Source organism: Anser brachyrhynchus (assembly GCF_964034855.1).
Source record: "Anser brachyrhynchus genome assembly, chromosome: 12".
Taxonomy (NCBI): Eukaryota; Metazoa; Chordata; class Aves; order Anseriformes; family Anatidae; genus Anser; species Anser brachyrhynchus.
In genome coordinates this window covers 14,341,574-14,368,549 of record NC_137707.1, presented here as the reverse complement: position 1 = coordinate 14,368,549, position 26,976 = coordinate 14,341,574, and the positions used below count along the sequence as shown (strand labels likewise).

General features: G+C 37.5%; 2 protein-coding genes across 4 annotated transcripts in view; one reads left to right on the top strand and one right to left on the bottom strand.

Annotated features, from left to right (window-relative positions):
• Positions 1 to 20,307, bottom strand: part of PRMT7 (protein arginine methyltransferase 7) — a 52,526-nt gene extending 32,219 nt beyond the window's left edge. The window contains exons 1-18 of one of the 3 annotated variants that reach the window (XM_080553024.1): positions 20,155 to 20,307; positions 19,685 to 19,847; positions 18,890 to 18,926; positions 17,598 to 17,747; positions 16,206 to 16,314; positions 15,757 to 15,869; positions 14,310 to 14,551; positions 13,991 to 14,168; positions 12,807 to 12,934; positions 11,864 to 12,002; positions 11,237 to 11,320; positions 9,801 to 9,848; positions 8,544 to 8,633; positions 7,722 to 7,883; positions 6,542 to 6,616; positions 5,630 to 5,790; positions 4,397 to 4,493; positions 3,572 to 3,788 (exon numbers count right to left, since the gene is read on the bottom strand). In XM_080553024.1, the coding sequence (XP_080409150.1) occupies positions 3,630 to 3,788; positions 4,397 to 4,493; positions 5,630 to 5,790; positions 6,542 to 6,616; positions 7,722 to 7,883; positions 8,544 to 8,633; positions 9,801 to 9,848; positions 11,237 to 11,320; positions 11,864 to 12,002; positions 12,807 to 12,934; positions 13,991 to 14,168; positions 14,310 to 14,551; positions 15,757 to 15,869; positions 16,206 to 16,314; positions 17,598 to 17,747; positions 18,890 to 18,926; positions 19,685 to 19,779 (2,067 nt within the window). In that variant the 5' untranslated portion in view covers positions 19,780 to 19,847; positions 20,155 to 20,307 and the 3' untranslated portion in view covers positions 3,572 to 3,629. Of the gene's footprint in view, positions 1 to 3,571; positions 3,789 to 4,396; positions 4,494 to 5,629; positions 5,791 to 6,541; positions 6,617 to 7,721; positions 7,884 to 8,543; positions 8,634 to 9,800; positions 9,849 to 11,236; positions 11,321 to 11,863; positions 12,003 to 12,806; positions 12,935 to 13,990; positions 14,169 to 14,309; positions 14,552 to 15,756; positions 15,870 to 16,205; positions 16,315 to 17,597; positions 17,748 to 18,889; positions 18,927 to 19,684; positions 19,848 to 19,996 lie in introns of those variants that run through there. The other 2 variants (XM_080553025.1, XR_013938640.1) reach the window with 2 other exon arrangements.
• A 23-nt stretch (positions 20,308 to 20,330) lies between these two features.
• On the top strand, positions 20,331 to 25,867 carry SLC7A6OS (solute carrier family 7 member 6 opposite strand). The gene is made up of 5 exons (XM_080553095.1): positions 20,331 to 20,513; positions 21,068 to 21,445; positions 23,359 to 23,565; positions 24,384 to 24,513; positions 25,032 to 25,867. The coding sequence occupies exons 1-5, from the start codon at positions 20,355 to 20,357 to the stop codon at positions 25,151 to 25,153; spliced, it is 996 nt and encodes a 331-aa protein (XP_080409221.1). The 5' UTR covers positions 20,331 to 20,354; the 3' UTR covers positions 25,154 to 25,867.
• The last annotated feature ends 1,109 nt before the right edge of the window (positions 25,868 to 26,976 follow it).

Below are 26,976 nucleotides of genomic sequence, written 5' to 3'. Positions count from 1 at the left end.
AAGGTACCCTTTTTGCAAACACAGGAACAAAACTTGCAGCTGCCATGACTTAATACCCTTTAAATAAAATGCAAGACTTGTCCTTCATCAGGACTAAGACAATCTCACTTTCATAAAGTATTATTCACTCGGTGTACTTAACATGAGACATTTCACCTGCCTTTTTATTGTAGGTGCAAATCCATATTACTCTTACTAGCAGTTATCACTGGTTTTGTACTAGTTTTCTATTTCAGTACATGTATGTGTATGTATCTTATAACATCACAAGCATTTTATTTGTACAGAAAATGAGACAGCTGCATTGAAAGTCTGTGCACTTTTCCTTATAGGAAGTAAATATGTATGAACTGAAAATACATTAAAAAAATAAAAGTGGGTTCTCAGCACCCTCTTGTGGATTAGTGGTGTGATAACCACACAGTAACAACCACCCAAGTATTAGTAAAACTTTCATCACAATTCAATGCTACAGAAAAGTTATTTTTGCAGCAGAACCACAATAGGGAATTTAAATGTGAACAGCAAAACTTTTTGATTGATGATCATTCTTAATACCTGAATAAAACCTACATCTTTAGTGCAAGCATCTCTTCTTGTGCCACAAAAAAAATCATCCAGTTACACACTGGCTCTCATGTAATATACAAGCTATAATACTATTAGTTCAGTGGTGGCAGGGGGATCATGTTTCTTTTAAAACATGCATCTATGCCTGTAGGCCTAGTCAGGATCAAACCTGTTGTCATTTAGGGAAAAAAATGCCTCTGGTGGCAGCACAGAGAAAGTTTCCTTCCAAGAGTAAATAAGATGTTCTGCTTATTAAGATATCAACAGCTAGAAGTTTTTCAACTCGGCACATCATGGCAATGCTTCCGTCAGGTCTGGGAACAAATAGAAGTCTAAATGTTGCTGTTGGGTAGATGTTTTTCTGATAAAATGGCTTTTTTTTTGTTTGTTTGTTTGTTTCCTGTGTTCCTGCAGTAAAATGCCTTGTGGAAGAGGACAGAGATGGAAGTATTTTGTTTTGTTTTCCTTTAAAAGCACACACATGTAAGGAATGGCCAGTATCCCCTATAAGAAGCTGTTTTCCACACAATTTACGTATCACAGTAGATTTTGAATTTTACCCTGAAGAATTTACAAAAGCCAAGGAATACTGATACATATGCTAAATCCTCCTAATTAGAGGTGAACAAAGCTTCCCCTCATTCACACAGATTCTTATCAACACAATCATCTTTTGTATGTACCAGAATTTGATGAATGATGTGACCTTTGTGAAAATGTTCCAACTGTACATGTGGTAAGGGTTTGCTTCAACATAACAGATTCCAGCATGTTCGAATCAAATCCCTAAAGCAGTTTCAGTGCCTGTCTGAATGCATAACCGTAACCAGAAACCATTCACAATGTTGATAGCCCTCACAGAGGATTAATACATGCACAAGGTTTCCCAAGCACATCTATCAGACTGTTTTTCCCTCTAAGGAACCCACAGGTGCTAAAATATGTACAGTGCTCCAGCTTTCCAGCTTCCCCCCGCTTTGGACAGCAGCAGTGTAATTACTGCTCCAGGCATTTTGAAACTTAAGATGTTTTTCATCACATGAAGATAATGTGATTCATATTAATTGCCACAGTTCAGTTCTGGAAGCAGAATTCTGCAGATATGCCACTACACTATCCTTATGGCTTTGACTTTCACTACACCAACCTGTGAATCTCAATAATATCAAGTCTCTCATTATCAAGATGGTTTAAGAATACCTCTAGGTCACCATGCCTAATACCTACTGCAATGACCACATATCTCCCACATATAATACTAATAACAAACTACAAATTCCCATCGACATGGATTTCTTCCATTTTGCATGTCAGCAAATTTATGTTGATTTTTTTTTCCTTAAGTAGTATGATTCAGGCACATATGTATGCAGTTATCTTTGAGAAGGTTAACATTAGACATTAAAATATTGTAACCTCAGTTGTGGTTTTATTTATGTATTTATTTTTTAAGCATATAAATTCTAATATATTGCTGTACTTTCATTCTGTGTTCTCTTCAGAATACTGTAAGCTTCTGTTAGAACCCGCATCATTTGAGAAGTAAGTGTAAAGCACCTTCAGAAGCTTTTTGTACTGCAGAACAGCAGTTCAAACTTTCTGTGTCAGGCCACAGCAGGCAGTATCTAGCTGTTTTCTGCTGCATTCTCCCCCGAGAGACTAGAAGGTACACAATACATTCTGATTTGCACAACTGTCTTTTATTGATGTTATATATAAATATGATCTTAATATAAAAATGCAGTATTTTTGAAAATATGGTAATAACTACTGGTCTAAGACCTCTGTCAGGAAAACAGCTCTGAAAAATTTAGCAATATTTTAGATGTCTTTCAGGTCTATAAATATGATCACACCCTTAAGAATTAAAATTCCTACTCACCAGAATTACATTTCTTGGTGACAAGGCAGACTAGAGTAGGCTCCTGCTCCCTCATGGCTTCTTTCTACCATTCCTATCACTTGACAGAAGTTGCTGCTCAGAGGAAATGGGAGTAGCTTTAGCAAGCAGTTATCCCTGCAGCTGGCTGACATAATTTAGGACAGAGAGTACATTGATTTTTCTACTTCACTTAATAGATCACACATACAAAACAGACACAGCAATTGACTGTCCATCTAAATCAAAATTAATTGCACACGTGGTCACACACTGCAACCTCTGCCAATATGATTTAGAATGGAACTAAGAAAACCTCAGCTGTGGACAACATCTATTGCAGAACAACGTACAACTTACCTGAACTTGCAGATATCATTCAGACCACTGAGGGAATGAGTATAAGCCAAAACTTTAATCATATACGCACATTACATATATCCTAGAAATGTGCAAGTTTTGAGACTATGGCTCTTTTACTTTTGTTTCTGGTCAGACAATTATCAGTTTGTCATTTCCAATTAACCTGAATATGTACATATTCTAATCTCCAGGTATATCTTTCCACTGGGCCACTGTCTCTTCAGAAATGCAGCATATCAGACTCCAGCAGAATGTCAGTCCAACATACTTTAATTTACTAAACATTTCAATCTAATACTAACCAAAATGTACATTGCTTTTCCTTAATATGTGTACTGACACGTACTGCTACACATATGTAGCTTGACTTGGGGTTTCTTTTCGTGCATTCTCACGATTAGTTTCCATTTTACAGCAGCAAAAGCAAGCCTAAAAACAGGTGGTTTAACTAATTTCTATCTAATGTCAGTGTAAGGGTTAGTGTCTTCATCCACTGATATGCCATGTAATAGCCAGTACATCAACTGTTTTTTATCCCCATAACATTCAAAACCCCCAAATACCATGTAGTGTCACAATGAAACAGATGGCAATAAGTAGGTGTACAGATATAAATCCTATTGGGAATACAGGTCCTTAAAACATTTCTCTCTACCTCTCCGGCTATACATTTTGAAAACAAGGACGTTTTAAAAATATTTTTCAGAATGGTTTGTTTGCTTTCTGAACACAAAAACAAACAAACAAACAAACACCCTCTGCCATACAAAGAATACTGTATCAGTTTATTATAATTTAGAAATAAAAGGAAAGTATTTTATAATAGTTTAAAATCCATTGCAATATCTCCTGTCTTTGTGTCAAAATTTATAGCATATGTGACAGCACTAGGAAGGTCTGCCAGAGTTTCTGATTCAATAACAGAACTGAAGAAATAAACAGCTTGCTTGCAGTGGGGATTCCATTCACAGTTTCCCTACAGAAAAGAGTTAAAAGTGAAAGTAGTCACAACTCTAGGATATTATTACTGGACTATTACTGGATATTATTATCATTATAATGCAATGAGAGCACATGAGTTCTTGTTCTCAGTTCAGTATAGAAAGATCAGATAAGAGTTATCACTTTCATTGCCAACCATTCATTACAGGAATGCATAACATGCAATCTAAAATGCTACACCGTGTACTGAAGTTGTAGAGAACAGACAGACTTGGTCAAAGAATATTTACATAGAGTACCAAAAATACTCCTTCCCCTCCAGTTTTTTGCTTTTGTTAAACTGAGAAAGGGAAGTTGTATAAAACGAGTTGTATATAACTTGTATAAATGCTACTTTGAACTAGCATTGTATCTGAGTTCTGCATGTAGTTCCAAACTACAGCTCAGACTCTCTTATTTCAAGGTTCATCTCCCGCTCCCCCCAAAAGTATAAACAGATAGCTCTACTAGTTCTGTCTACATAATATTCAAAGAGTGTAACAAAGAGCACTATATAAACCATGCATAGCCAGCAGAGACCCATTTTTCAGAACTGTAATCCTACAGACTTTGAGAGATAATAAAATTAGCTTGAAGAAGTACCTTTTCATTTGAAATCTGCATCAGTCCTGTACTAACTGAGATATCAGCAGTAAGATGATACTCCATCCACAAAACTGCTCCATGGCTTTTTCCCTTCCTGAAGAGAGTTAGGGGATCAAAACCCATCATCATAACATTATCTTTATAATACTACATCCTAAACTCTGAACCTATTCCTTATGTAGCTTGGGTGAGAGCTGTAAAAGCATGAATAACTTGTTTCTTTGAATAAAAGTTGAAGAGCAGAATAAATAAAATAGATAAATAGGTACATTTGGTAAATAGGTAGCAACTTTTTAAATACTTGCAAATATGAAATCTAAAAAATAAAATGAAGAACATAAGTCATAACTAATCTGTTAAGAAACACAGTCATTTAACAACCAGTCAAGATTACACAGCATATAGTATACAGTGTATTTGGGGAGCACATCCTTCAGAGACCCCAGTTTATATTGTTTCTGCATTTTGGGGAAAACCACATATCCCATCTCACTTCAAGTCTCTGCTCCACAAGGCACAGAGGTCATGCTAGCATATTGCCTCTTAAATACAACTAGTGCAAAGGCACAGAGATCCTATATGCAGATGGTTCTGGATTTCGTGAAATCATTCATTTGGTTTCACAAAGAGAAACATACGACTGCAACAATGTTTAAGTTATGTAAACTAGATAGACAAAAGTACCTTCTTCCTGTTTTTTAATTCTTAACTGCATTTCATTCTTGAATAGAAATAACTACAAACTGTAGTTAGATTATAGTTAAAAGTATCTCAGATGATGTGAAAAATATCAAGATTGTTAGAATTACAGTTAAAGGGAAAGATAATGGACACTTCAAAGCTGTTAAACAGAGTAATATGGAAAGATAAGTAGAAGCTTTGTCTGCAAGAACTCAGCAACAAGAACAAATTCCATAATTAAAAACTTCCAGACAATAGTTTGTTTTCTATAAACTATAAATTAACCTGTTTATGTTTTAAATCATGGTAAAAGCTGACAAAATGTTATTTATGAAACAAGGGTATATTATCTGAGAAATTACCCCTTACTGTTATAGCCCATTGTGAGTAACCACAGGAAATTCACGTCAGAGTGAATTCCGCAACTTTAGGTTACATTTTTAAAAACTGTAAAGTACAATCCCGCTAGCTAACCATAACACACACAGTTTAAAGATGAGCTAAAAAAAAAAAAAAAAAGAGAACATTTATTGCAATGAGAAAACTCACCGTAAAAGATTTACAGAACCCTCTGTGCTGAGACAGTGTTGTGGTACAGTCTCTCTGAAGTCAAATATCAAAACTTCCAGGGGGTCAGAAAGTGACTTGCAAGGATATTCCCACAAAGGGTGAGGTTCTGCTTCCTTGGACTCCCTAAAATCCAGAGAACTCTGAAGAAAAAAAGTAAAAAAAACTATCTGAAAACAACTCAAAGGCAAATAGTCCTTGTTTTCAAGTTAACTTTGTATCCTGAACCCAGAATATTTAAACAATAAAGTTCCAAGAGGACAGGACTGTACTTCTTAAGCACAAGGGAAAAAATATACTACATGTATGAATTAATTGCTAGGACTACAGTCCTCAGTAGTCAGACAAAAATGTGCACTTTCAAGATACAATGCATTTAAGCTTCTCTTCTCCCTTGAGATGAACTCTACTGTAGAACTACCTGTACTCCTCCACAAAGACTAGAAAGGCAATCTAAATGGCTACCTCAAATATGGAGATAAAAATCTCACCCATCATATCTGTTTCTTGGAAGCCAAAGAGCCTTTTTCTCTCAAAAGTACCTGCAAGGGCAAGTTAAGTGCTGCAGGATTCATTTATAAACAACTCCCATCTGATTTTATTTCAAGCACAGAATAGAGAACAGGATTTTTCTTTTTGGATAATGGAAGCATTTCAAAAGCATTGCAAGTGGTTTGAAAACTGAACAGCTTGACAAATGACAAGACATGCACAACCCCACAACCCCTTTTGCAAGAACTAAAGAGCCACAATATTTATAAGAAACCGAAACAATGGCGTTCCGTCTAACATTCACGGTTTTAAACAGTCACTAGATACATTTTTTCTTAAGCCAAGGTTAGTTTTGTTCTCTTTTGCTAAGACTTGTGCTGAAATTACTTTCAGTCTTCTTACTTTAATCATATCATCCATAGTCCGGACATCAAAACCTTCACAGAAGCCACAAGGACTCCGGATTCTCCATAAGTCCTAAAAAGGAAAATAGGATATTCTTTGGCTCTGTTAATGGAAATAGCTTTAGCTGTGAACTAAACTGTTAGTAAACTGCATACACCTACTTAAAAACATCGATTGATTTGTCCTTAAACCTCTGCTTCCTATTACATGATGATTCAGATTTACATTGTTTTCTCAGAATATATTTCATATTCTCTACATTTTCACAGAAAACCGAAAAATATGCAGTATGAGTGATTAGTCCCTCAGGGAAAAAGAACATACATGTTTTCAGATGCACAAATTAAAGGTGGAAGTGAGGTAACAAGGCTAAAGAGTATTAGAATAAGGAAACTACTAAGGGAACGGAGGCTTAGACACAAAACTACATAGTTGGTGAATCAGAAGGAAGAAAAGAGTGAAAAAAGAGCTGGCATCTTGAAAAGATAAACTGAAGATTATGCTTATGTGAATATATGTTAGATTACACTCATTTTTTGTTTCATACATATATTTTAGTGAGTTTCAGACTAAAGAGTTCCCTCACGCTACTGGACAGAAACTTTACATATTAAGTACTTTTGTAATTTCCATTGTCATTGTAGGCAAACTCTTAATAACCTTTACTGACCATCTTAGGGTCCTTAAAAAAAAAGTGTACCTTTGAAAAATTTCCGAAAGATTACTTTTCATAGTAGTATGACCCCCATTATGCCCAAGTTTAGAACTGTGTACATTCTCTAGTTGTTCAAAGAAAATGAACATGCAATTATGAATCCTGCTTACAGTCTTACACTAAAAAAAATCATTTTAAAAACTGTTATTTTACAGAATGTAACATTTTATAAATAACCCCAGTTCTGACATGCTTCAGTGATAACCTAAGGAACTACTTTAAAACATTCAGTCTTTTTAATGAAAATGGCAAAAAATTTCAAGGTAATTTTCTGATAAGGGATTGTAGATATGGTAAAACTCATTTTCAAGGTGTTCCATATTCTTTCCTCAGGTGGTAAGTGCAACGCATATCAAAGTGAACAGTATGAAGACAAGATAAACTTGGCATTAAAAACTCCTGAAAGAGTACTCAGTTTTAAGTGAATTCATATTAATATCAAGTGGTTCTAAACAACCTCACCTGAAACTCCACGATCATCATATGCAAAGAAGCAGACTGAGGCAGGACAGTGACATTGCTGGCAAGATGCTTGCACACAGCTGTCCTAGCATACCAGAAATACAGGTTATGCCACGGCAACAAACTTGTAGTGAAAAACGGCTCTCCAACAAGAACGGAAATCTTGGCAAACAAAGGAAGAGATAAAAAGCATTATCATAAAGAACAACAGCTCCAACAATAACACAGGCTGTTTATAACTTCAGTAGATGGCAATGCAATACAGCAAGCACAGACACCTAGATAAAAACTTCTCCATACAGATTTAATTACTGCATAACATAAATCTTTTTAGGGTTCTAGTCAGTGAATTCTAACATGAAATTCCATGCAACAAAGTCCAATAAAAAAACGTTGCAGTTTTCAGTTGGAAAGCTTTGGAAGAAGAGTCACAGAGCTTTGAAAATTTTAATTTAAGGATGCTGGTACTTCCTGATAGACTATGATCTACTGATTGGCTTCAGGAAGAAGAGCTACAGACTAGCAACACATACACAGTTAAACTGGTTTAACTGCTGTTAAAACTGGTGTAGATTATGCAAGAAAGGAAAGCCATACCCTTCCGAAAACAAAGCAAAAAATGAAAAAGAAAACCAACCCAAAGCCTTTAGATTAAGCTTCATTTAGTTTCAGTACGACAAAGTCTCAACTGTCTGCTCGCTACACTTTGTATGAACTGTGGTGTATTGTGGTTACAGTAGCACACAAGGAAAACAAAAGTCGTTTTCACTCTCCCCTCCCTGCCAGGCCACTGAAATTCAGTACAGGACAACTATTACATACCTTTTTATCTTCCAAATGAGATGATGTCAGTGACTCAGGACGTGCTTCTAGTATTTTGATTTTATCTTCAAGATGATTTGCCTTAAAAAACTAAAATAAAAGCAATATTCTGTCTTTATCAAAATCTACATTTGAAATTCAAACCTGTATCAAAATAATAATTTAACAAAGAAAAAAACAAACAGGAAAGAAAGAAATACCTACAAGAAATTTTAAGAAAATGCCTTCCTTAACTCAGCTCTGAGGATGATACAAGCCTGTTCCTGATGGGTGCACACCATTAGTGCCAAAATGTCACACCTAGTGAGCTAAAGTACGTGACCCTCCTATTCCTTCAATTAAGTACATAAAAGGCAGATGTCACAACATTTGCCTCACCTTTATTCATCTGCACTCTGAACCATATGGGAAGGACAGTCAAGAAAGAGAAATATTACTGGAACTATGAATACACTGAATAATTGGCTTGTGATTGAAACCAGGTTTGCATCCTAAATTGCCTGTTTTTATAGTCTTTAAGACTTTATAGTGCCATCTGAAACAGACACAGATGAGCAGGGACTTCAAGTAACTGCTTTTAATCACTTCTTAGATATTAGCTGCCTCTTCTGAATAGTCTGCACTTTGCCGGAGGGCTGTACTCTAGAGTACTCCTGTACTCTACCTAAAGGAGCAGCTGAAAAATCACCTGCAGTTTGGACTCACTGTCTACTTTCTCTTAAAAGCAGTACAGAAAAGAAGCATTCCCATTCTTGTCTCAGCTGGAAGAAAGAACCGCTAGTTGCCACCTTCCAGATTAGACTGGTACAAACTACGTGATGCTCTCACATTCCACTAAACTTCAGAAACAAACAGCTTGGTTTTTATCAGCAATGCAATGAGAGCAGCAGAGCAGAAGCTCAGGCAGGTATCTGCAAGGAGAGATCAAGCACTTGCAGCTTTAACTCCCTCTGCTCAGGTCAATGTACCCAGTGACCTATTCAGCTTGTTACAGCTGTGAGATCGGATCTCTCTCAGATGGGATATATTCCTCCAAGTATTAGCACACAGCTCTGTACAACTTATTAAAAAACACGAACACCACCTCCCCCCCAGTATCTTTCTGCCTCCCACTGTTGTGTCAAACTGTATGATCAAATGCATTCACTTATCTTATTTAACTCCCTAGTAATTACGTAAGGACAATCCAAATCATCAGCTTTGGCATTAGAAATGCCAAGAGTTCATTTACCACTTCAAGACAAAATTGAAACTCACTTTCTCCATGACAGAACGGGACACAGCAGAGTTTTCTAATGTAAATACCTAAAGAAAATACATAACAGTTAAAAGATTACATAGTAAACAGCAAGGGAAATATTTTGATGCCCTAATGAACTATGCACCCATTCTACAGCCCATTGTCACATGCTTCTTAAACAGTAACAAAAACCACTCAATAGCTACAGGCTAAATAATGTGTTTTCACAGCTGCATAAGAAAAAAAACCACATACAATAGACCGTAACTATTTATTTTCCATTTTTAAGATGCACATAACATCGTTTGCTCTAGGCATGTATTACCCCTGAATAAATGCAAGGATATTGCTAAAAAGGAAACTCTTACAGCAAAATCCTCAAACCCAGGCTGCAGTCAGCTAGATGTTCAAATTCTCACTCTGACAGCAGTTTGGGGATTTAGGTTCATCCTGATGGGAGCTTTAGGAAGAACTGTTTTCCTTCTGGACGTATGTGAATAAGGAGTGCATCACCCTGACTTCAGCTTAGCAGAGAAAGAAAACAGGTCACTTACAACTGACCCCATCACCAGTGTAACGAATCAACCCCCATCTGGTTCTTACCGCTTGTAATCGTGGTTTAACACGATCTGATCACGCTAGCTGGAGAGAGCTCTGATGTGCACAGCAGCACACCAGCCTTTTGAAGCTAGTACCTCTATCCTTTATTCTATTTGATCTTTTAAAGCTCTTTTACCCACACTGTATTTTACAGTGTCAGTTCTACTGGTACCTTTCTGCTGAGAGAAGCTTTCCCAAAGCTAAGTATTTCAGAGGTTACCCAGAATGTATCCATTCATCTGCTCTTTCAAATGCAGAATAGATTTTTACTTCAAACTTTGTATCAGACATTAGATATTCCTGGATATTCAGTCCAACTGATTTTTCAGATTTTAGTTTGAGGGCCCTGTGCAAGCCCACATCACGTAAGGTATATACGTAAGGGAACCAGCCAGGCAACTCTCAGTCTTACATCTACACAGATTCAGTATTCTTAAAGCTTCTTATCTTGCTGTTACAGCCCTTTCACTTCAGAGTAGATAATAAATGTAATTATAGAATGGTGAAGAGAAAAGAAAAAAACCTGCCAGACATTTCGGTCAGTAGAAAGAGTATTTTCGAAAGCACCAAGATATAAGAAGGTAAACAGCAATCAACGAGAAATGAAAAACAGCACTTCCATTCAAGGCTATGCACTGGTAAACATCAAAATTGGTTACTGTTATCTCCCTAGACTTCAACTTGAACAGAAACAAATTTAACCTGCATTTCATCACAATTGGAGCCTCCTTCACACTTTGCACTGAAGAGGCTCTGGAAATAGTTCAATAATGGGCCAGAGTACGACAGAACCCAAAATACCAAGCTAAAATGAAAACATCAGAAAAAAAATAAACAGGAGGAAGTAATATACCTGCTTTGCTCCAAGATAGTGAGCCAGCACAGGTAGCAGACTGCCATCACTGATGCAAAGGCAAACACTATCTGTTCTCAGAACCTACAGGAAAATAAATTGCCATTGTTATTCCTATTCCAGATGAAAGAGTTTAAGTTCTAGACATTTTGAAGGCATTTTTCCCCACTTCACACAGTTCCATAGCAAATAAGGACTGAGAGATACAATGATTAATACAACCACTTCACCCAGAACAGATTACTCTAAGAAATGTTCATATAATCCCTTGCTTTTGGTCTGAAAAAATCTGCATAAACACATATTGGGTGTTTAGAAGAATGTATGTTTTGATTTCAACGTGATCCTAAGAAGTCTGTCTTTATCCTGTCACCAATACTCATCTTCACAAGTACACAGAGCTGCTACAAGTTTCTATTCAAAAAATGGCTGCTTGCTATTAAAACAAAAAACATCAAAAATGTACCATGACAAAATCCAACTTACATTTGCTGATGTAAATAAAACATACTTTATGAGTAAGCTCCTTAGCAAGGGAGAAAGAGATTCCAAAAATAACTAGTTCAAATAAAACAATACACACATCTGTCACATAAGCCAGAAAACCTACAGGCAACATGCACTCACATTCATCAAAGACTTGATGTACTGGCGTGTTCTGTTCTGATCATTTAATTCTCCAAAGCGTGGTCTATTCCAAAGAAGGTGAGCCTGACATCTACAAACTGGACTCTCAACACAAACATCTGCTTTATTGTCTTCTCCTCTGGAAGTACGTATGGGGGAAGCAGAAATTAAATGAAAGATTAACTACAGCATCAAAGATTTGTTTTCCCAAACAGGTAAATTCATGCATTTTAACTAGCATGCACATTAATGCATATAGACTCCACTGGTACTTGTTCAAATTTACTAGCTCCCCAGTGACACTTTTTTAGACTTTGCATTTCAAAATAAAAGGAGCCCAAAAGGCCAATTTTTGCCTTTACAGAAAAAAAATAAAATCCCACTGGACTGGTCTCTGGCGGTTAGGTATTTTAGGCTTTGAACTTTTAGAAAAAAAGTCACTTGTTTGGACTCCTAATTGGAGCTTTTTTTTTTTTTAAAAAAAAAGTCTTGGCTGCTACAGTCATCACAACCAACACAATTAAGCTCCTTTTGAGAGCTTAATCCTTATGTCTTTTCCTCAAGTTAAAAAGACGGTGCTGACTGGGAATATAGAAAATGAAGAGAGACAAAATGGCAATTACTTCACTGTCTTACCTACGTTCTAGCTCAGCTAAGTTATGTTTTAGGAGTTCCAGGAACCAACCACAGGTAGTTTTCATTTCCCTGCTACACACACCACCACCAGGAATAAGGCTGCAGTCCAAAGCTCAATTGTGTTTCTATGAATCACTTCTTTTTTTTCACCTGTTCATTTAAGCGAGTTTTAGTTCATTTACATTTTTAGTAATTTTTGTAGTCTCTTGGGTTTTGTCTTCCTTTTCCACAAAACAGCACATCCCTACGAGCAAATAGTGCAGCTTGGAATATGGTGCACCCCTTTTTTTTACCCACATACTGTTACCTGGCTTTCTGCAGCTTATACCACACAGAGTACTCATCGCGACAGGCAGTCAGGTACACCTTCTCACCCTGGAGAACTGGCTCCTCACTTGGCAGAAAATATACACACTGCATCCAGTGATCTCTCCACTGAAAAGGAGTTGAGAGACAAAACATTAGGGATTAACTCATAAATAGTACATGAGACGTAAACAAATAACAGGAAATCAATTAGTAAGAATGGGCTTGACTTCAAAGCACTGATATATGACTAGTTGAAAGAACCTTGTTTATGTTAGCAAGACTGACTAAGGCCTAATACTGGGTATTGAAGGTACTTGATATAGATTTTTTACAACAGAATAAGCCAGAGATCACAGGCTTGCTGAGTAACTAAGCTTGTGTTTTATGAAATGAAAAACAAATCAAAAAATTAATTTATTAATGCTGGTTTGCCTCTATAGTTCACTTATGTTAGAAACCCATATTAGAAACAGTGACCAGTGTCTGGAGTTTCGTGTATCAAATGAGCTCAATTAGTGTCGTTATGATATGACATCACAACTATTTTGTGTTTCTAAAAGCTGTTTTCTACACTGCAAGAGTTTTAAGCTAAATGCCCTTTAATGCCCTGAAGCTTGCTAGTTTTCAATTTTATCCTCAAACACAGTTAAGTGTAAGAAATCATTCTGTAGTTTCTGTTTGACCAAGTTTATCCTACAAGTAAATACAAAAACACGGGAGTCTGATTTAATAGTGATCTCTTATTCCTCTAAATATCCAGTATCAACTCATCCACACCATCCTTCTTTATGTGAATATAAATATATTACCATAAAGCTAACACATATTTGGAAATTTAATGCAATAACTACATGGAAGCAAAACACAGAATAACAATTTGACTAGGGATGGATACTATTTAAGGAAAAATATGTGGAAGTCTTTGTTGAAAGTAACAGAAAGAAATCAAGAATTGTACATTTAGAAGACAGCTTCAGTTTTTAAGTTCTACATTAAAGCAAACCTAAAATAGGTGCATAATTAACTTAGCACTTCTATATTTTATCATCTTCCAATACATAAAATAGCAGCAAAGTTCCTATACCGTTTACAAGACAGCTGCTTAAATCACCCAGTATGACCTTTACTTAAAATAATTACTGCAAGTCATTTGCTGAAAAGTATCTGAAGGCTCAGCATTACCTGGAAAGCAGAAGTGGATTTTACCCAGTATGGAGCCATTGTGCAATTTATCGTCCCGGAGGGGTCCATGTCAATATCCCACCAAGAAAGTACGATTTGTGCCTTGCCAGATTTTACAGGCTCCAGCTGCACTCTGTAGTAGGTAGAAGCACTCCTTACTGGCTTACTGAAATCCACACTGCAGAGAAGCATCAAAATTGAAAAAAGAAATACTCAGCTCTCTTCAGAAATTCTCACCTGCTTCCTAAGCTGGATGCACAATTTATACCAAAAGCACAACAGGAAAATTTTGCTTTGAACAAAACAATGCCTAGCTTACCTGAACATTGTCACCACATCACTAAGGACAGTGAAGTCACTTGAAGGCATCTGGTTCAGTTGGATATCACAAACAGAAGGAACACCTGGACAGTTCTCCATTTCTGAAGGGGAAACGACAATTTTTTCACCGTCCTCGGCTTCGACACAAACAGGAAACAGTTTGTTCCAGGACCACATTCTTTTGGATTCCACTAACTGGACATACACTGTTGCCCTGTGAGGCACTGCCTCACATCCTTCCTAAGTGTGCAAAACAAAGGGTAGAAGCATTCAACAAAGTGACTTCTTAACACGCACGAGAATTAAATCAGTTGAAACGTGAAACAATTTAAAGAACAAGTAGTTGGACTGAGAACTTTGAAATCTTAAACTCCAAATATTTCAGAGACTTTTCTCTCTACCTCTCTGTGAAATGTTATACTTATCCATCCTGTTAGGTGTCTTTCAGAAGGCCAGATCACTTTGTTATATTAATGACACAACAGAACAGTTTATTTGCTGAGTTAAACTTGCATTGCAGTTCTCATACTGAGATGAGGAATCCGTTTGGAGCTTCTCCAGGCACATAACTATTACGCTATCAACATTAACACAGAATTTGTGTTTGCAATGAGTAAATCAGAAAAATAATGGCTCAAATATTTATTTAATGACAACTTTTTGACCCTGATTAAAGGGCAGAAAACATAACAGTTGTTCTAAACAAAACAATGTGAACTATGAGCTAACTGAATTCCAAGATCAATGCTTTTGCAAAATGTACTAATTACAATTTAGAGTTAAACATGGGAAGCTGTACAAAGTTATGGAGTGATATTGTTTTTATATGTAAAACATGTGAAATGAAGCCTAGAAAGCTAAAGTGTCATCTACCTTTTAACTAAAGGGAAAAATTGAAAAGGGTAAAGGAGAAAGCCATAAAATTATACCCATGGATTACATGTCAAAAAAAAACAACACTGGCTGTTAATTTAAATACAGTGTTTAAACTATCTCCCCAGGCAAAAAACACACTGAGTGGCAAGTGCCTCCTCTTACAAGGAAAATGAATGCCTAGGATGTGAAGTCCATCAAATTTAGGAGGAGAAAAAAAAATGTTTTTGAAAACATCTTGGAACCCATTTGTCATTGGAACCAACTACTAAGGAAAGCTCCAAATTAGAACTGGATACCTTTCTGAAAGACGTTTACTAAGCAATGTTATTAGCAAGTTATTAGATTTAATATAAAATTAAGCATAATTTCACAGATGGTAATTTATGATACATACCCCATCAGCTTTATTCTAGGAATGAACATAGTAAATTATTATCTGAATAAGAAATTAGCACAGCTGCTGGATTATTTACAAATGATACAGAAGCCTAAATCAAATATAACCTCCATCCTATTCCAAAAAAGACAAGAGTTTCCCTAGGAATAAATAACAGACTGTATTTTCTTACCTGTACAAGGTATTTGTGCGCATGCTCATATGTTGGTAAGGCACCTTCTCCTATCAGCTCTGTGTCAAATAATTCTGTTACCAGGATATTCGCACGACACTGCATATCTCCATCTAAAAGACATAATTTAATATTGTAATACTAAGACCATATAAGCCTTTCAAGATGTTATGCTGAAAAGACAAGTCATTCAAAAATTTATTCCTGCCAGAGAACCTGCTGAAGAATGCAAAGTAATTCCCTGTAAAAGTTTAATAAGAAATTCAAATGACTATTTAAATATTACTAAAAACACTTCCTTTCGAAGTAACCTTCCAACATTACTTTCTAGCGAAAAAAGAATTTCTTTTTTATAAATTAAAAACATTCAGAAAATACGAAAAAGTCACATTCCTTCACAGTTTTGAGGTAGTTGCCAATGATTTTTAACCTAGCCTTGTATTTCTCACCTGGCCCAACTGTGACTTCAGTGGAGTGCTTGTTGATTACCTTGATCTTGTCACAAAAACCATTTTTCTCCACTATCTTCACAGCTGCATTAGCCATGGGCTTGAAAACCTGTAAATAGCAAGAGTATAACAAACTGGTAAGGTAACATTAGCTTTCAAAAATACAACACAAAATGCAGCATGTTTAGCCCTGCAAAAATTTAACTGTATATTTTCCTGTGGTTGAAGTTCATTATCATGAAACAAGACAGCAAGCCTCATTTCAAAAGTTCATAGACCTCTAGTGTCACCATTACCAACCCAGTATCAGCTGTCTCCAAAAGCTACACCACTTTATCTTTCGAAAACCAAAAAAAAATATACCTTATGAATTTTTTAACATTTACATTAAACGAACTCATTATTTTTAAAAATAAAGATACATATGCATTATAAAAGGCTTAGTCTCAAGATGTAATAATAATAAAATAAAAAAATAAAAGAAAAAAAAGCAACCAGCACTCAAATAGTCACTGGAATATTCCAAAAATGTGCTCTTATTGACAGCGTAACATTGAAGAGAAGTTTTCTTTCCTTCAGAGTGAAGAGAATAATAAAGAAAGCAGATAGCCTGTAAATAACATAATGATGAAGAGTGTATTGGAAGGGCTTAATGACCAGATTGCTTTTAAACTAAAAAATTTTACATATTCTACCCGGCCACACAATTTGACTACTTAGGATAAGAAATTTGTGACCTCCTTGGAACCTAGCCCAAGTTCCAAAGCTGGAATAATATATTGCTATTAGAACTTATGCACTAATAGCTCTAAAGACTGTGACCTAGGGACAAGTGAATGTTCTCTGTTTCTTCATATGCATTAAAAAAAAGAGAACTTAAACTGGTCAAAATGTTCCTATTGTTATCCTTAACATAAGTAATGGCTGTTAAGGACTATGATGCTCTATCTAATCACAGAGATGGTAAAATCAGTTTATGAGACAGTTTCTTTGTTAAGATGTCATCCACATTTTAGTGGCCTGAGAAGCCACCTACAAGAGTTGAAACTTACGAAGATCAGCAATATGGTTTGAGAATACTCAAAATTTTCAAAAACATTAATCAACGTTGAGGTTTTTTAAGTAGAAAAGTCAGAACACTGTAGAATTTGACTTAGATGATCTCTACATTTACAGAAGCTGTCCCAAAAATGAAAAATGTTTTATGCCTTTTCAACTATGTTCTTGTAAGATTTACCTTTTTCACACACATAAAAAGGCATCAAATTTGCACTTCAGAAAGCAAAGTACAAAAAAGCAAATGCCCCCATGACTGATCTTGAAGACACAACAACTGTAGTTAGAGGTTATAAACACGGATGCAAGTACGTGCAACCAGTTACAAATGCTCACCTCAACTGCATAGCAGAAATCTGCACCTGCTGAAGCTGCCATCATAGACAGGAGTCCTGTGCCAGTCCCTATGTCGAGAACAATTGCTTTTTCACCTCTTTCTTTTACTCGGCTCACTGCAGCACGAATACCTTGGTAATATTTCATGTTCTGTGGAAATAAATTTAAAAAAAAAAGGGGGGGGGGGAGTCAGCGACCTCTCAGCTTCATACACTTTTTTGTGCAGAAATTTTGACTTCTTAGACTATATGAGTTCACAATCAGAAAAAGGCCTACAGACATTCTTTATGCTATACAGTCATACCATCATACCAAAGCCATTGTCAGCAAAGACAAGCATTTTTGGAGGGAGCAATTCATTTACAGCAAATCAATCTTATACCATTCTCCTCATCACCAATCAGTCAGCTATTTACATTGCATGCATACTTTACAAATACAATACATCATTTTTGGAAGGCAATAATAATAATACCCAGGTAAGATGCTACTGGTTTTGTTTTGTTTTTGATTTTTTTTTCCCCTGAGGAATCACTAAAATACTCATACAGGGCCTGCACCAGGGAAAAAGCTGAAGTATCTTGGATTTAGATTCCTCTCTACATCTACTGGAAGACGTTCGTACATGAGAAACAACATGTTTAAATAGCGGCTTTTGGTTACGTGCCAATAAGAGGGGTTACAAACACAGCAGTGTTAGTAACAGGAAAGAAACCAAATGCTTCCACCTGTCAGCTAAAATATTCATATTAAAACATACATTTACTTCATAACAGTCTATTTTAGGACAATCCTTTCCAAACAATTTATTAAACCTTCCCAAATCATCTGCTATCTTTGGACATTATAAATCTAACAATGTTCTGTTGGATCCCTTTCTGAACAATTATATTTAACATTTCTGACATATAATTGTAGCAGAGTTTGTTAATTTCTTATATACAATTTGCTGTCCATACATGGCTTATTAAATGCCCAATCCCACCAGCATGTTTGCTTCAGGGGTCATAATGCAGACATATGAGAAGTCTTTTAAAAGGTTATGTCAGATGTACAGCATCAAAACGCAGCTACTGAGTGTAAATAACACATTCTGCAGTAAACAGCAGTGTACTAGAGTCAGACATAAGAAGGCACCTCCTGATCCAGCAGCAGGTCTGATATCTTGAAGAGTACAAATCCGAACACTTCATCTTTCAAAGAAACCTGTACAGTCATGCAGTGACAGCTTCTCAAGAAAAGAAAAATGAGTATATTCTCACCATTCAAAAGTTTCTTGCTTCTATACTTACTCTGTCTTTATCGTGAAGCATGTCTGCGTAGCGTGATCTACAATAAATAAAATTCCAATCAAAATACTACATAGTGCAGAACACTACACAACTGCTCATATAACCTCCTTGGTTTTCACCTATTAATGCAAAGAGTCTCAGGGCCCATGTGCATGCAGATAACCACGACACACCCTTTAAGGACTCAAGTGGTTTCTCAGATCTAAGGAATGAAGTCAGTTCACTGGTCTGGTCATCAGCATATGAGAGAACTAATTAACCACCGGCATGTATCCACTCTTCAGCAGTGGATCCAATACACAGACCAAACAGCTATGAAATAACAGCCAGGACATATGGAAATTCATATAAAGCCATACAAAGCAATGAAAGGCTATCTAATAATGGTCTATCATTTGTTACCAAGATCCTCTCGCTAAAGCTAGCATTTGTTATAACTTAGGACACAATGCAATATAATTCTTAAGCTAAATTAATAACCACTTGAGCCTGGAACAGATGATCATCAATTATTTGCTGTGTTATGTATTTTGAAGAAATTTAGCTGACATACTTCGCCACAGTTGGGTGAGTGTTGGTATTAAAATCAGAACCTCAAAAAGTATTTTTAAAAAATTGGAACTACTTGGAGAATACTTTATAAAATTCTACATCTATAATTCTGCCCCATAAAATCCTAGGAACTATAACATTTAGACTGTCCTGCAGTGTGCTCATCTCATGTCCCTCGAATTTCCACAAAAATAAAACAAAAAAAGATAGAGAAGCAAATAGTACAGTTACTTTCCAGCATACCTTGCAATTTCCTGATGGTAGTCATAGTTCTCATCCTCTTCTAACCACTCCATGGCACCAGTAGTCGGGTTAGCCCTTCCGCAAAAGGTCTTCATGATCAATCTCTATTTATATATCACGCAATTTTGCTGATTTGGCTTCAATATAACACTCAAAATAGCGTCTGTAAACAAACAAACAAACAAACCCAGTGAAAACAGACATTACTTTCGCTCTGGGCACAAACACACACCTTCCCTCATACACCCGCCTCAGCCAGCACGCTGATCGCTGCCTTCCAAGAGGAAAAACGTTTTTTAAGCTCAAACTTACCCTCAGCACAGAAAAATAAACAACCAAACGGCGTTGTTTAAAAGCAAAACGCCTCCCCCACGCGGCGAAGCGCCTCATGCCGGGGAACCCCACAGCCTGAGGGCAGACCTACAAGCTGATAGCAAAGCGCTCCGGCGAAAAGGCAGCGTCTACCCCACCTCAGAAAGGAGCTGCGGGGGGAGACGATGACCCTCTTCTCTCCTCTTCCCGTCCCCAACCAGCCTCGGGCTCGCCTCCCCTCAAGGCACCGAGCAGCCACCGATCCCCCTCAGGCCGCCCCTTCCCGCCGTGCCCCGCGCGGCGCCATGGAGCCTGCGGGCAGCGGCCGCCCTCTTCCCGGCCTGCCCCGCGCGGCACCATGGAGGCGGCCGCCGTGCTGCGCGTCCAGAGGAAGCGCGGCGGCCCCGAGCCGGCCGGGGCGCTGCTGCTCGCCTGCAAGCGGCCCCGCACCGAGCCCGGCGGGGCCCCGGAGGTGGAGAAGAGCCTCTTCAAGCTGGTGGCCACCGTCTCCTCTAAGGTAGAGGCGCGGCTGATGCAAGGGGCTCTGGCGGGCTCCCTTAGTGGGACGGCTGCTGCGAGGAGCTGCGCCTGCCTTCGGTGTGGGGGGCTGGGGTCGCGCCTCAGGGCTGGGGTCTGTCAGCTCGGTGTGCTGGGGCTCAGCTACGCAGCAGTAGCGACTTCGCTGTTTTTTTCTTGGAGCTGTTTTTCACAGGCGAGGGTGTAAAGGATGTTGTGGTTTAAAGTTAGGACCGTCAGTCTTTTTGAGGCAGGTGTTTTTGTTTGAAGAGTTCTATACCATAAAGTATATGTATCTTTAAATAATATAAGAACAGCCTTACAGTTTGCAAATATTTTGTACCTTTTTCCTGTATCTGGAGAACAGGATGGCAGTTTCATTACTTGAAGCAATAGGAGTGACTTGAATGTTGTTGCAAACACTAGTATTGCAGTTCTCAATTAGGATGTGCCAGCAATAGTCACTGATCGCCTCCAGTGAGGGGCACGAGGGGTATGCCTTACTGTGTTGACCGTGTCATTGTTTCTATTCCTCCTCCTTGTTCCTCTACCCAGAACGAGCCGGTTCAGAAGTATGTTCAAGAAGTTATCACTCGAGACAAAGCAGCGCAAAGTCTGCGGCCCTCCTTAGGAAGCACTCAGCGGATCGTTCAGGAGCTCCGTTCTTCCAAGGAAGTGAAGAGGAAGGAAAATCGTTACCGTGTAATAGCCAGCCATCGACCCAACGCTAGCGGAGCCAATGCACCTGCCGCAGATGGCAAGGCATCGACTGACGGTGACAGATCAGGCTCTGAAGCAACAGAAGATGCTTCGCAAAAGGAAACGAGTGCTGTTGATGAGAGTTCAGACTGTGGTGGGAAATTCCAGCTGTTTGATATTGTACAAGAAGACGAGGTGATAGAAGACCCCAGTGCAACTGCAGCAAACCCACAGGTCAGCAGATAAACTTAAGTGTACTTGGAGTACTTTTATGTCACTGTTGACTGGTACATGTGGGTAAACTGACAGCTGTGGAAGTTTTTTTGCATCGTAAGTATTCCAGTGTTTAACAGGAGCTTTAACTAGGTATTTGTAAGTTGGAATAGTTAATACATTGTACAAGAAACAACTTCTGTGAGGACCCTGAAGTGCAGAATGTTGTTGAAAAAGCCATATGGAGTTGGCCTCTACAGGAAAGACTTGTAATACTGTTTTTTCTGCACCCTGTTCAGATGCATTAATACTCATATTCATCTGTTAGGTAGATTGATGAGTGGTTGTTTTTTATTTATTCTTTGTACTTGCTAGAAAAGAAAAAAAACACAACACTAATACAATGTCTTCTCATCCACCCAGATGCCTAGGAATGTCACTTGTAGGCAAGATTCACCAAAGGAAAAAATAGCTTTGAGTGTCCCCTTCTTGTAATTCCAATATACTTTTTTTTTTTTTTTTTAGTATATGTTGTTTCTAGCAGCATTCCAGGTCTATGACAGACTTCTTAGCCCATTTTCATCGGTATCATGAGTTAAGTATGTCTTTGATTGGAGGAATATCTAGCTCAATATCTACAATGTCTTCAAGTATGCAGAAGCTCTGCCTTCTATGTAAGGTTTCCCTGCATACAGAATATTAAGAAGATATTGTATTTAAAAAACTCATAACTATACAGAAAAGGAGATAAAAGGGCTGTGTATGCATTCTTTAGTAGTTGTTTCACTGTACGTAAGTGAAGGATGGTTGTTTGACTTACGCAGCCCATCACAGCTCTGAGAAAAACACAAATGCTTTGTTTTAAAGCAGAAAATATTCTGGTGACCCAGTGCAGAACCAGTTATCATCCTTTAGCATTTCTTGTAGATAATTTTAGAGCTTTGCTGTCAAACTTCTGTATGAATTCTTGCTTTTTATAAAGCCAGAGTAAGTAGTTCAAATAGACACTTGAGATTTGTTAGTTGAACTGTTATCTATCACTCTGCTGTTCAGAAAACCACGCATAAAATTGAGTAGCATCAGAGCTTTGCTCTTACTCTTTTAGAGCTAGCAGTAAGTGTTGAAAGGAAGAAGAAAAGCTTTCTCTTTGATTCTGTAAGTATTTGGAAGTGAATGAAGGGTTAGTCTATAGCTCCTCCTCAGAAATACTTACGTAGTTCAGGGGATACCACTGTGGTTTGGCAAAAAATATTCTGAAAAAGCTCTAACAGAGAAAAAATGGCAGCAAAAATTAGCCTGTGTAGACTTTCAAACACAGGTCACTAAAGCAAAGGTAATGCAAATGATTTGTTAGGAAGGAGAAGACATGAATAAATTTCTTCTGTTTTAATGAGGAGATAAAGGAAATAAAAGGCCTATCTGCAGGGCCTGTCAGTCTTTTCCTGTTGATTTGTTACATCTTCATTATTTCTTCCATAGACTTGCATTGTGTCAGTGCTGCTGTATGCACACCTTTCCTGCAGTGTTGCAAGCGTAATGCTCTACAAAGCACAGGCTATCTTAAAACACGTCTTTTCAACCCATACATCTTCAGAAGTGGATTAACAGTTGTACAGGATTATTCATATTACTTCAGTAGTTTCTGATGAACTTGTCCCCATTTTTCCTGTTACCTGAAATGAGGCATAGCTGCACAGTACTACAGTAATCGGAAATTTCTTCGGGGTCTTTCTGTTTTAAATTGCTAATGTTCCAAATATCAGTGTTCCAATGGGAAAATGTTTCAGTATAAGATTTCAGAATGTCATCTTTAGCTAGCTGTTGGCTACTGTCACACACACAAAAGAAAAAATATATTTAAAAATAATAATAATAATTTTGGCTATAATTAAGATTTTATGTTTGGCTTCAGGGGAAATCTGCTTTTTTTCCAGAAAAAAAGTGGTGATCCAGATGTGATTCTCTGCAATGCAGTAGAGATGATCCGTGAGCGTTTAAATGTTTCTGAAGATGATAAAAAAGTGGAACACCGTGAGAAAGAAGATGAGTACGTTTATGACATCTACTGCATGGAAACATCAGTTCCTGTCTGGATCCATAATATCCTCTCTGTACAGCCTTATAAAGAAGAATATGAACTGGTAAGGGTGTGAAAAACAGACCCTTCTTAAGTAGAAAGGCTGTGAATACATGTACTTAAGAGTCCTACGACAAAAAGTTGCTGTGCCAACAAAAATAGTTTGAGATGCTACGCTTATGCTCAGTGACTTCTGTGGTAGGGTTTCTGTAATTGCCACTTCTGTGCTCATTCACGTTAGTGTTGACTAGCAAATTATAATATGACAATGAAAACTGAAGGGTACTAAGAAGAATTCAGCAGGATTCAAAGCGACAAATTTTGACATGGAAACAAACTTAAGTAATTCACATCTCATTTGTAAGTAGGAGGCAGCAATTGGTGTGTAGTTGGAGATACATTTGGCTGGGAAAAGGAGCAAGGGAAGATGTTTTCAATTTTTGAGGACCTGACTTTATAATCTTAATACAAGCTATTTTCTTGTGATAAAGAAATGTCCTTCAGTGACTGGAGTTAATTATAAGCTTTATTTTTTCAATTCATGGATACTGTAATCAGACTTGCATATCAGGAACCTGCAGCTGCTTTTTCTTGACCTATTAAAGAACTGTTGAAGTGAGTAGGAATAACTTAGACATTAAGTTTAGCATTTAAATGCTGAAACAGAACACTGAAATGCATGGCTTAACTGACTTTTCACATAAAGCAGACTGCCACTGCAACACATTTTTCTACAGTGTGCTTTGTGCAACTGTTGAATAATTGCTTGCAATAGATAAGTATCTCCTGGCTCTTTATAATTGTTGTAGAGGTAGATGAAAAACTGCTCACTTCAAAGTAGCTGTATTAATAATGAATGTTGTGTTCTGTGTTGATGTGCAGGTAGATGATGATCATGTTCCAGGGGAAATATATGAAGATGAAGATGATGAAAACGATGAAAATAACTGGCGTAATGATTATCCTGATGAAGATGAATTCTTAGCAGAGGAAGATGATGATGGAGAAAAAGGTATGCCTGTCTTAAATATTATTTGGATGCTGAAGGAAGACTGTAGGGGGAGCTGAGGTGAACAGTTAAATTGTTCCATTGTGTTTTGCAGAGCTAACATGTAAGATAGTACCTGGCTTTAAAACATACAAATTTAACTTTTCTGGCTGCACAGGATTTAAGATCAGAGGTTTTTGCAGACTCTTTTTTTATAAACAGAGATTTATCTTTCTTGGAACTACAATGGATCTTGGTGTTTTTGCAGTCAGAATTAAGAAGTCCACTTCAGGCTGCTGCAATTGCAAAGGATTGCTTATTTTGAGAAGGAGCAGATGACTTGGTTCCACATGCTTGTGGAACGGTCTCTGCTTTCTTAACTCCCCATTGCAACACACAAGTAGAATTCAAATCTCACCTAATGCACATTAATACAAAGTTTGAACAACTTCTGTATTACTCAAGTTCCAGTAGCCTGATAAACCTAATCGTCGAACTGAAACCTAGAAATAACATAAATGTGTTGATGCACTTTTCTTTAGAGTCTGAAGACAGCTCCAGTGATGAGGACCAATGTTACAGACGAAGAACATGGAGCAAATACCGTCAGGAAGTCCTACAGGAATTTGGATACGATGAGATCCAGGATGTGGATTCTGACTAATAGCCTTTTTTTGGAAGATGAAATGCACAGAACTGTTACAGTAGGACTGAAAATCCAGACAGTTGCTGATGGCTATTCATAAACATTTTGAAGGGAAAAAAAAAACACCTGGGAAAGCGCTTTCTGCTGGAAGTTGTGCTCATTGCGACAGTAGGAAACCAGTCTTTATGTAGATGAGCTAAATTTTTGTGTGGCTGGCTTTAAGGTAACATCTTGAAACAACTGCTGACTGGCATGGTTCACCCTGATGCTTACTGTCTAGGTATGACTATTAGCTTTTTTTTTTTTTTTACTATCTGAGCTGTCACCAATGTTCAGTCAACATCAGCTGGTAGATATTAAATAAGTGGGTATAAATATGGATATTTGATAATACAAACTTTCTTTCCAAGCAGAAGATACTACGTGATTTAAAATAGATTGTTCCACCAATGCTGCGATGCTTGGGTTGTGACAGGAACGAAGCCTTCCTGTCATGACTAGTCATGAGGATATGAACAGATCTGCCATGAGGGCACGTAGGAATGCCAGAAAAGGCACTCTCTCCTAGTGCTTTCTACTGTACTTGTTCCTACGTTTCAAGTAACCTTATTTACTTGAGCATGCAAAATGCCTTCGACTGTCCATTTTATTGCTGGATCTCTCTGAAAAGTTCCAGTAACCAGGGTAGAAAAATATCTGTGTATTTGGATTGTAAAATAAAGAATCTTTGACTAGGTTTTCTTCACTCATTTAAAGATCAGGGAAGTTGGTTCAGCTGAAGCAATATTAGCATTGGAACAGGTTGATCTTTCTTTAACTTTGCACAGGTCTTATTTTCTGTAAGCTGGTTTTTGACTCCTTATACTGACCGATGTTGTAATGTTGCCTAGCAGAATCAACACCTCTCAAGCTTTTGGTTTTTACCTTTGTCAGAGAAACAGACTGCAGATTTTTTTTAGTCTGCAGAGCTGAATTTTTATGTTGACTTCTTAGCATACCTGCTCCAGTCTGTAATAAATCTGAGACTATTTCTTACCTTAAGCATACATCTACTTAAATTAGATGATTGACAAAACCTCTATCTTACTCCATTATCTTTGCTTCTAGCAAGAAGTTATAGGAATTGCGTTTGCCCTTTTTTTCAGCATTACATTGTATTAGTGCCTTTGTAGAGGGAAAGCCTCCCACCATCCCTCCTTTGGAGACAAGTAAATTGTCTGGCTTCTGAATTTTAATACACAGAACAAGCAAAAACTAAGCCACAGCAACTACCAAAGCCTACCAAAACTGTACTGAGTGCCATGTTGTGTTGTGTAACGATTATTGAAAATGCAGGTATTGGCATTCGTTGTTGATGTGTGAAGAATTAAAGCCTGCAAGAGTTCTTACTATCTTACACTGCTTCCAGGCGTAGTTAAACTTCCTTCAAGTCCAGAAGAAAGCAGGGAACTGAATGCTAGTCTCTTTTTGTCTGGTTTAAGTCGCTGGAAAGGTACAGCTTGTTTCCTTTGTTAGATACTTTGCTTTTGCTATACTGCAGATGTCAGCTGATAACCTGGTACCATCACCTTTGTAATTTTACATGCAGAGTGTATAAAAATGTAACTTGTCCATCTGGCTGATCTTTAAATATTTGAGGACTCTTACAATACTGAATCTCTCCTCCAGTATTGTGAGTCACTTCTGCAAGAAGGATCCCCCAGATCTGACAGTTACCCATTGAAGCACTAAAACTATTTCAGCACCCTCCTACTTAAGTCTGTAATAAATGCCTAATAGCATGTTGGATTAACATCAGTCATGAGCTGTAGGTTGCAGCAGGGACTTTAAGGTCAATTAAT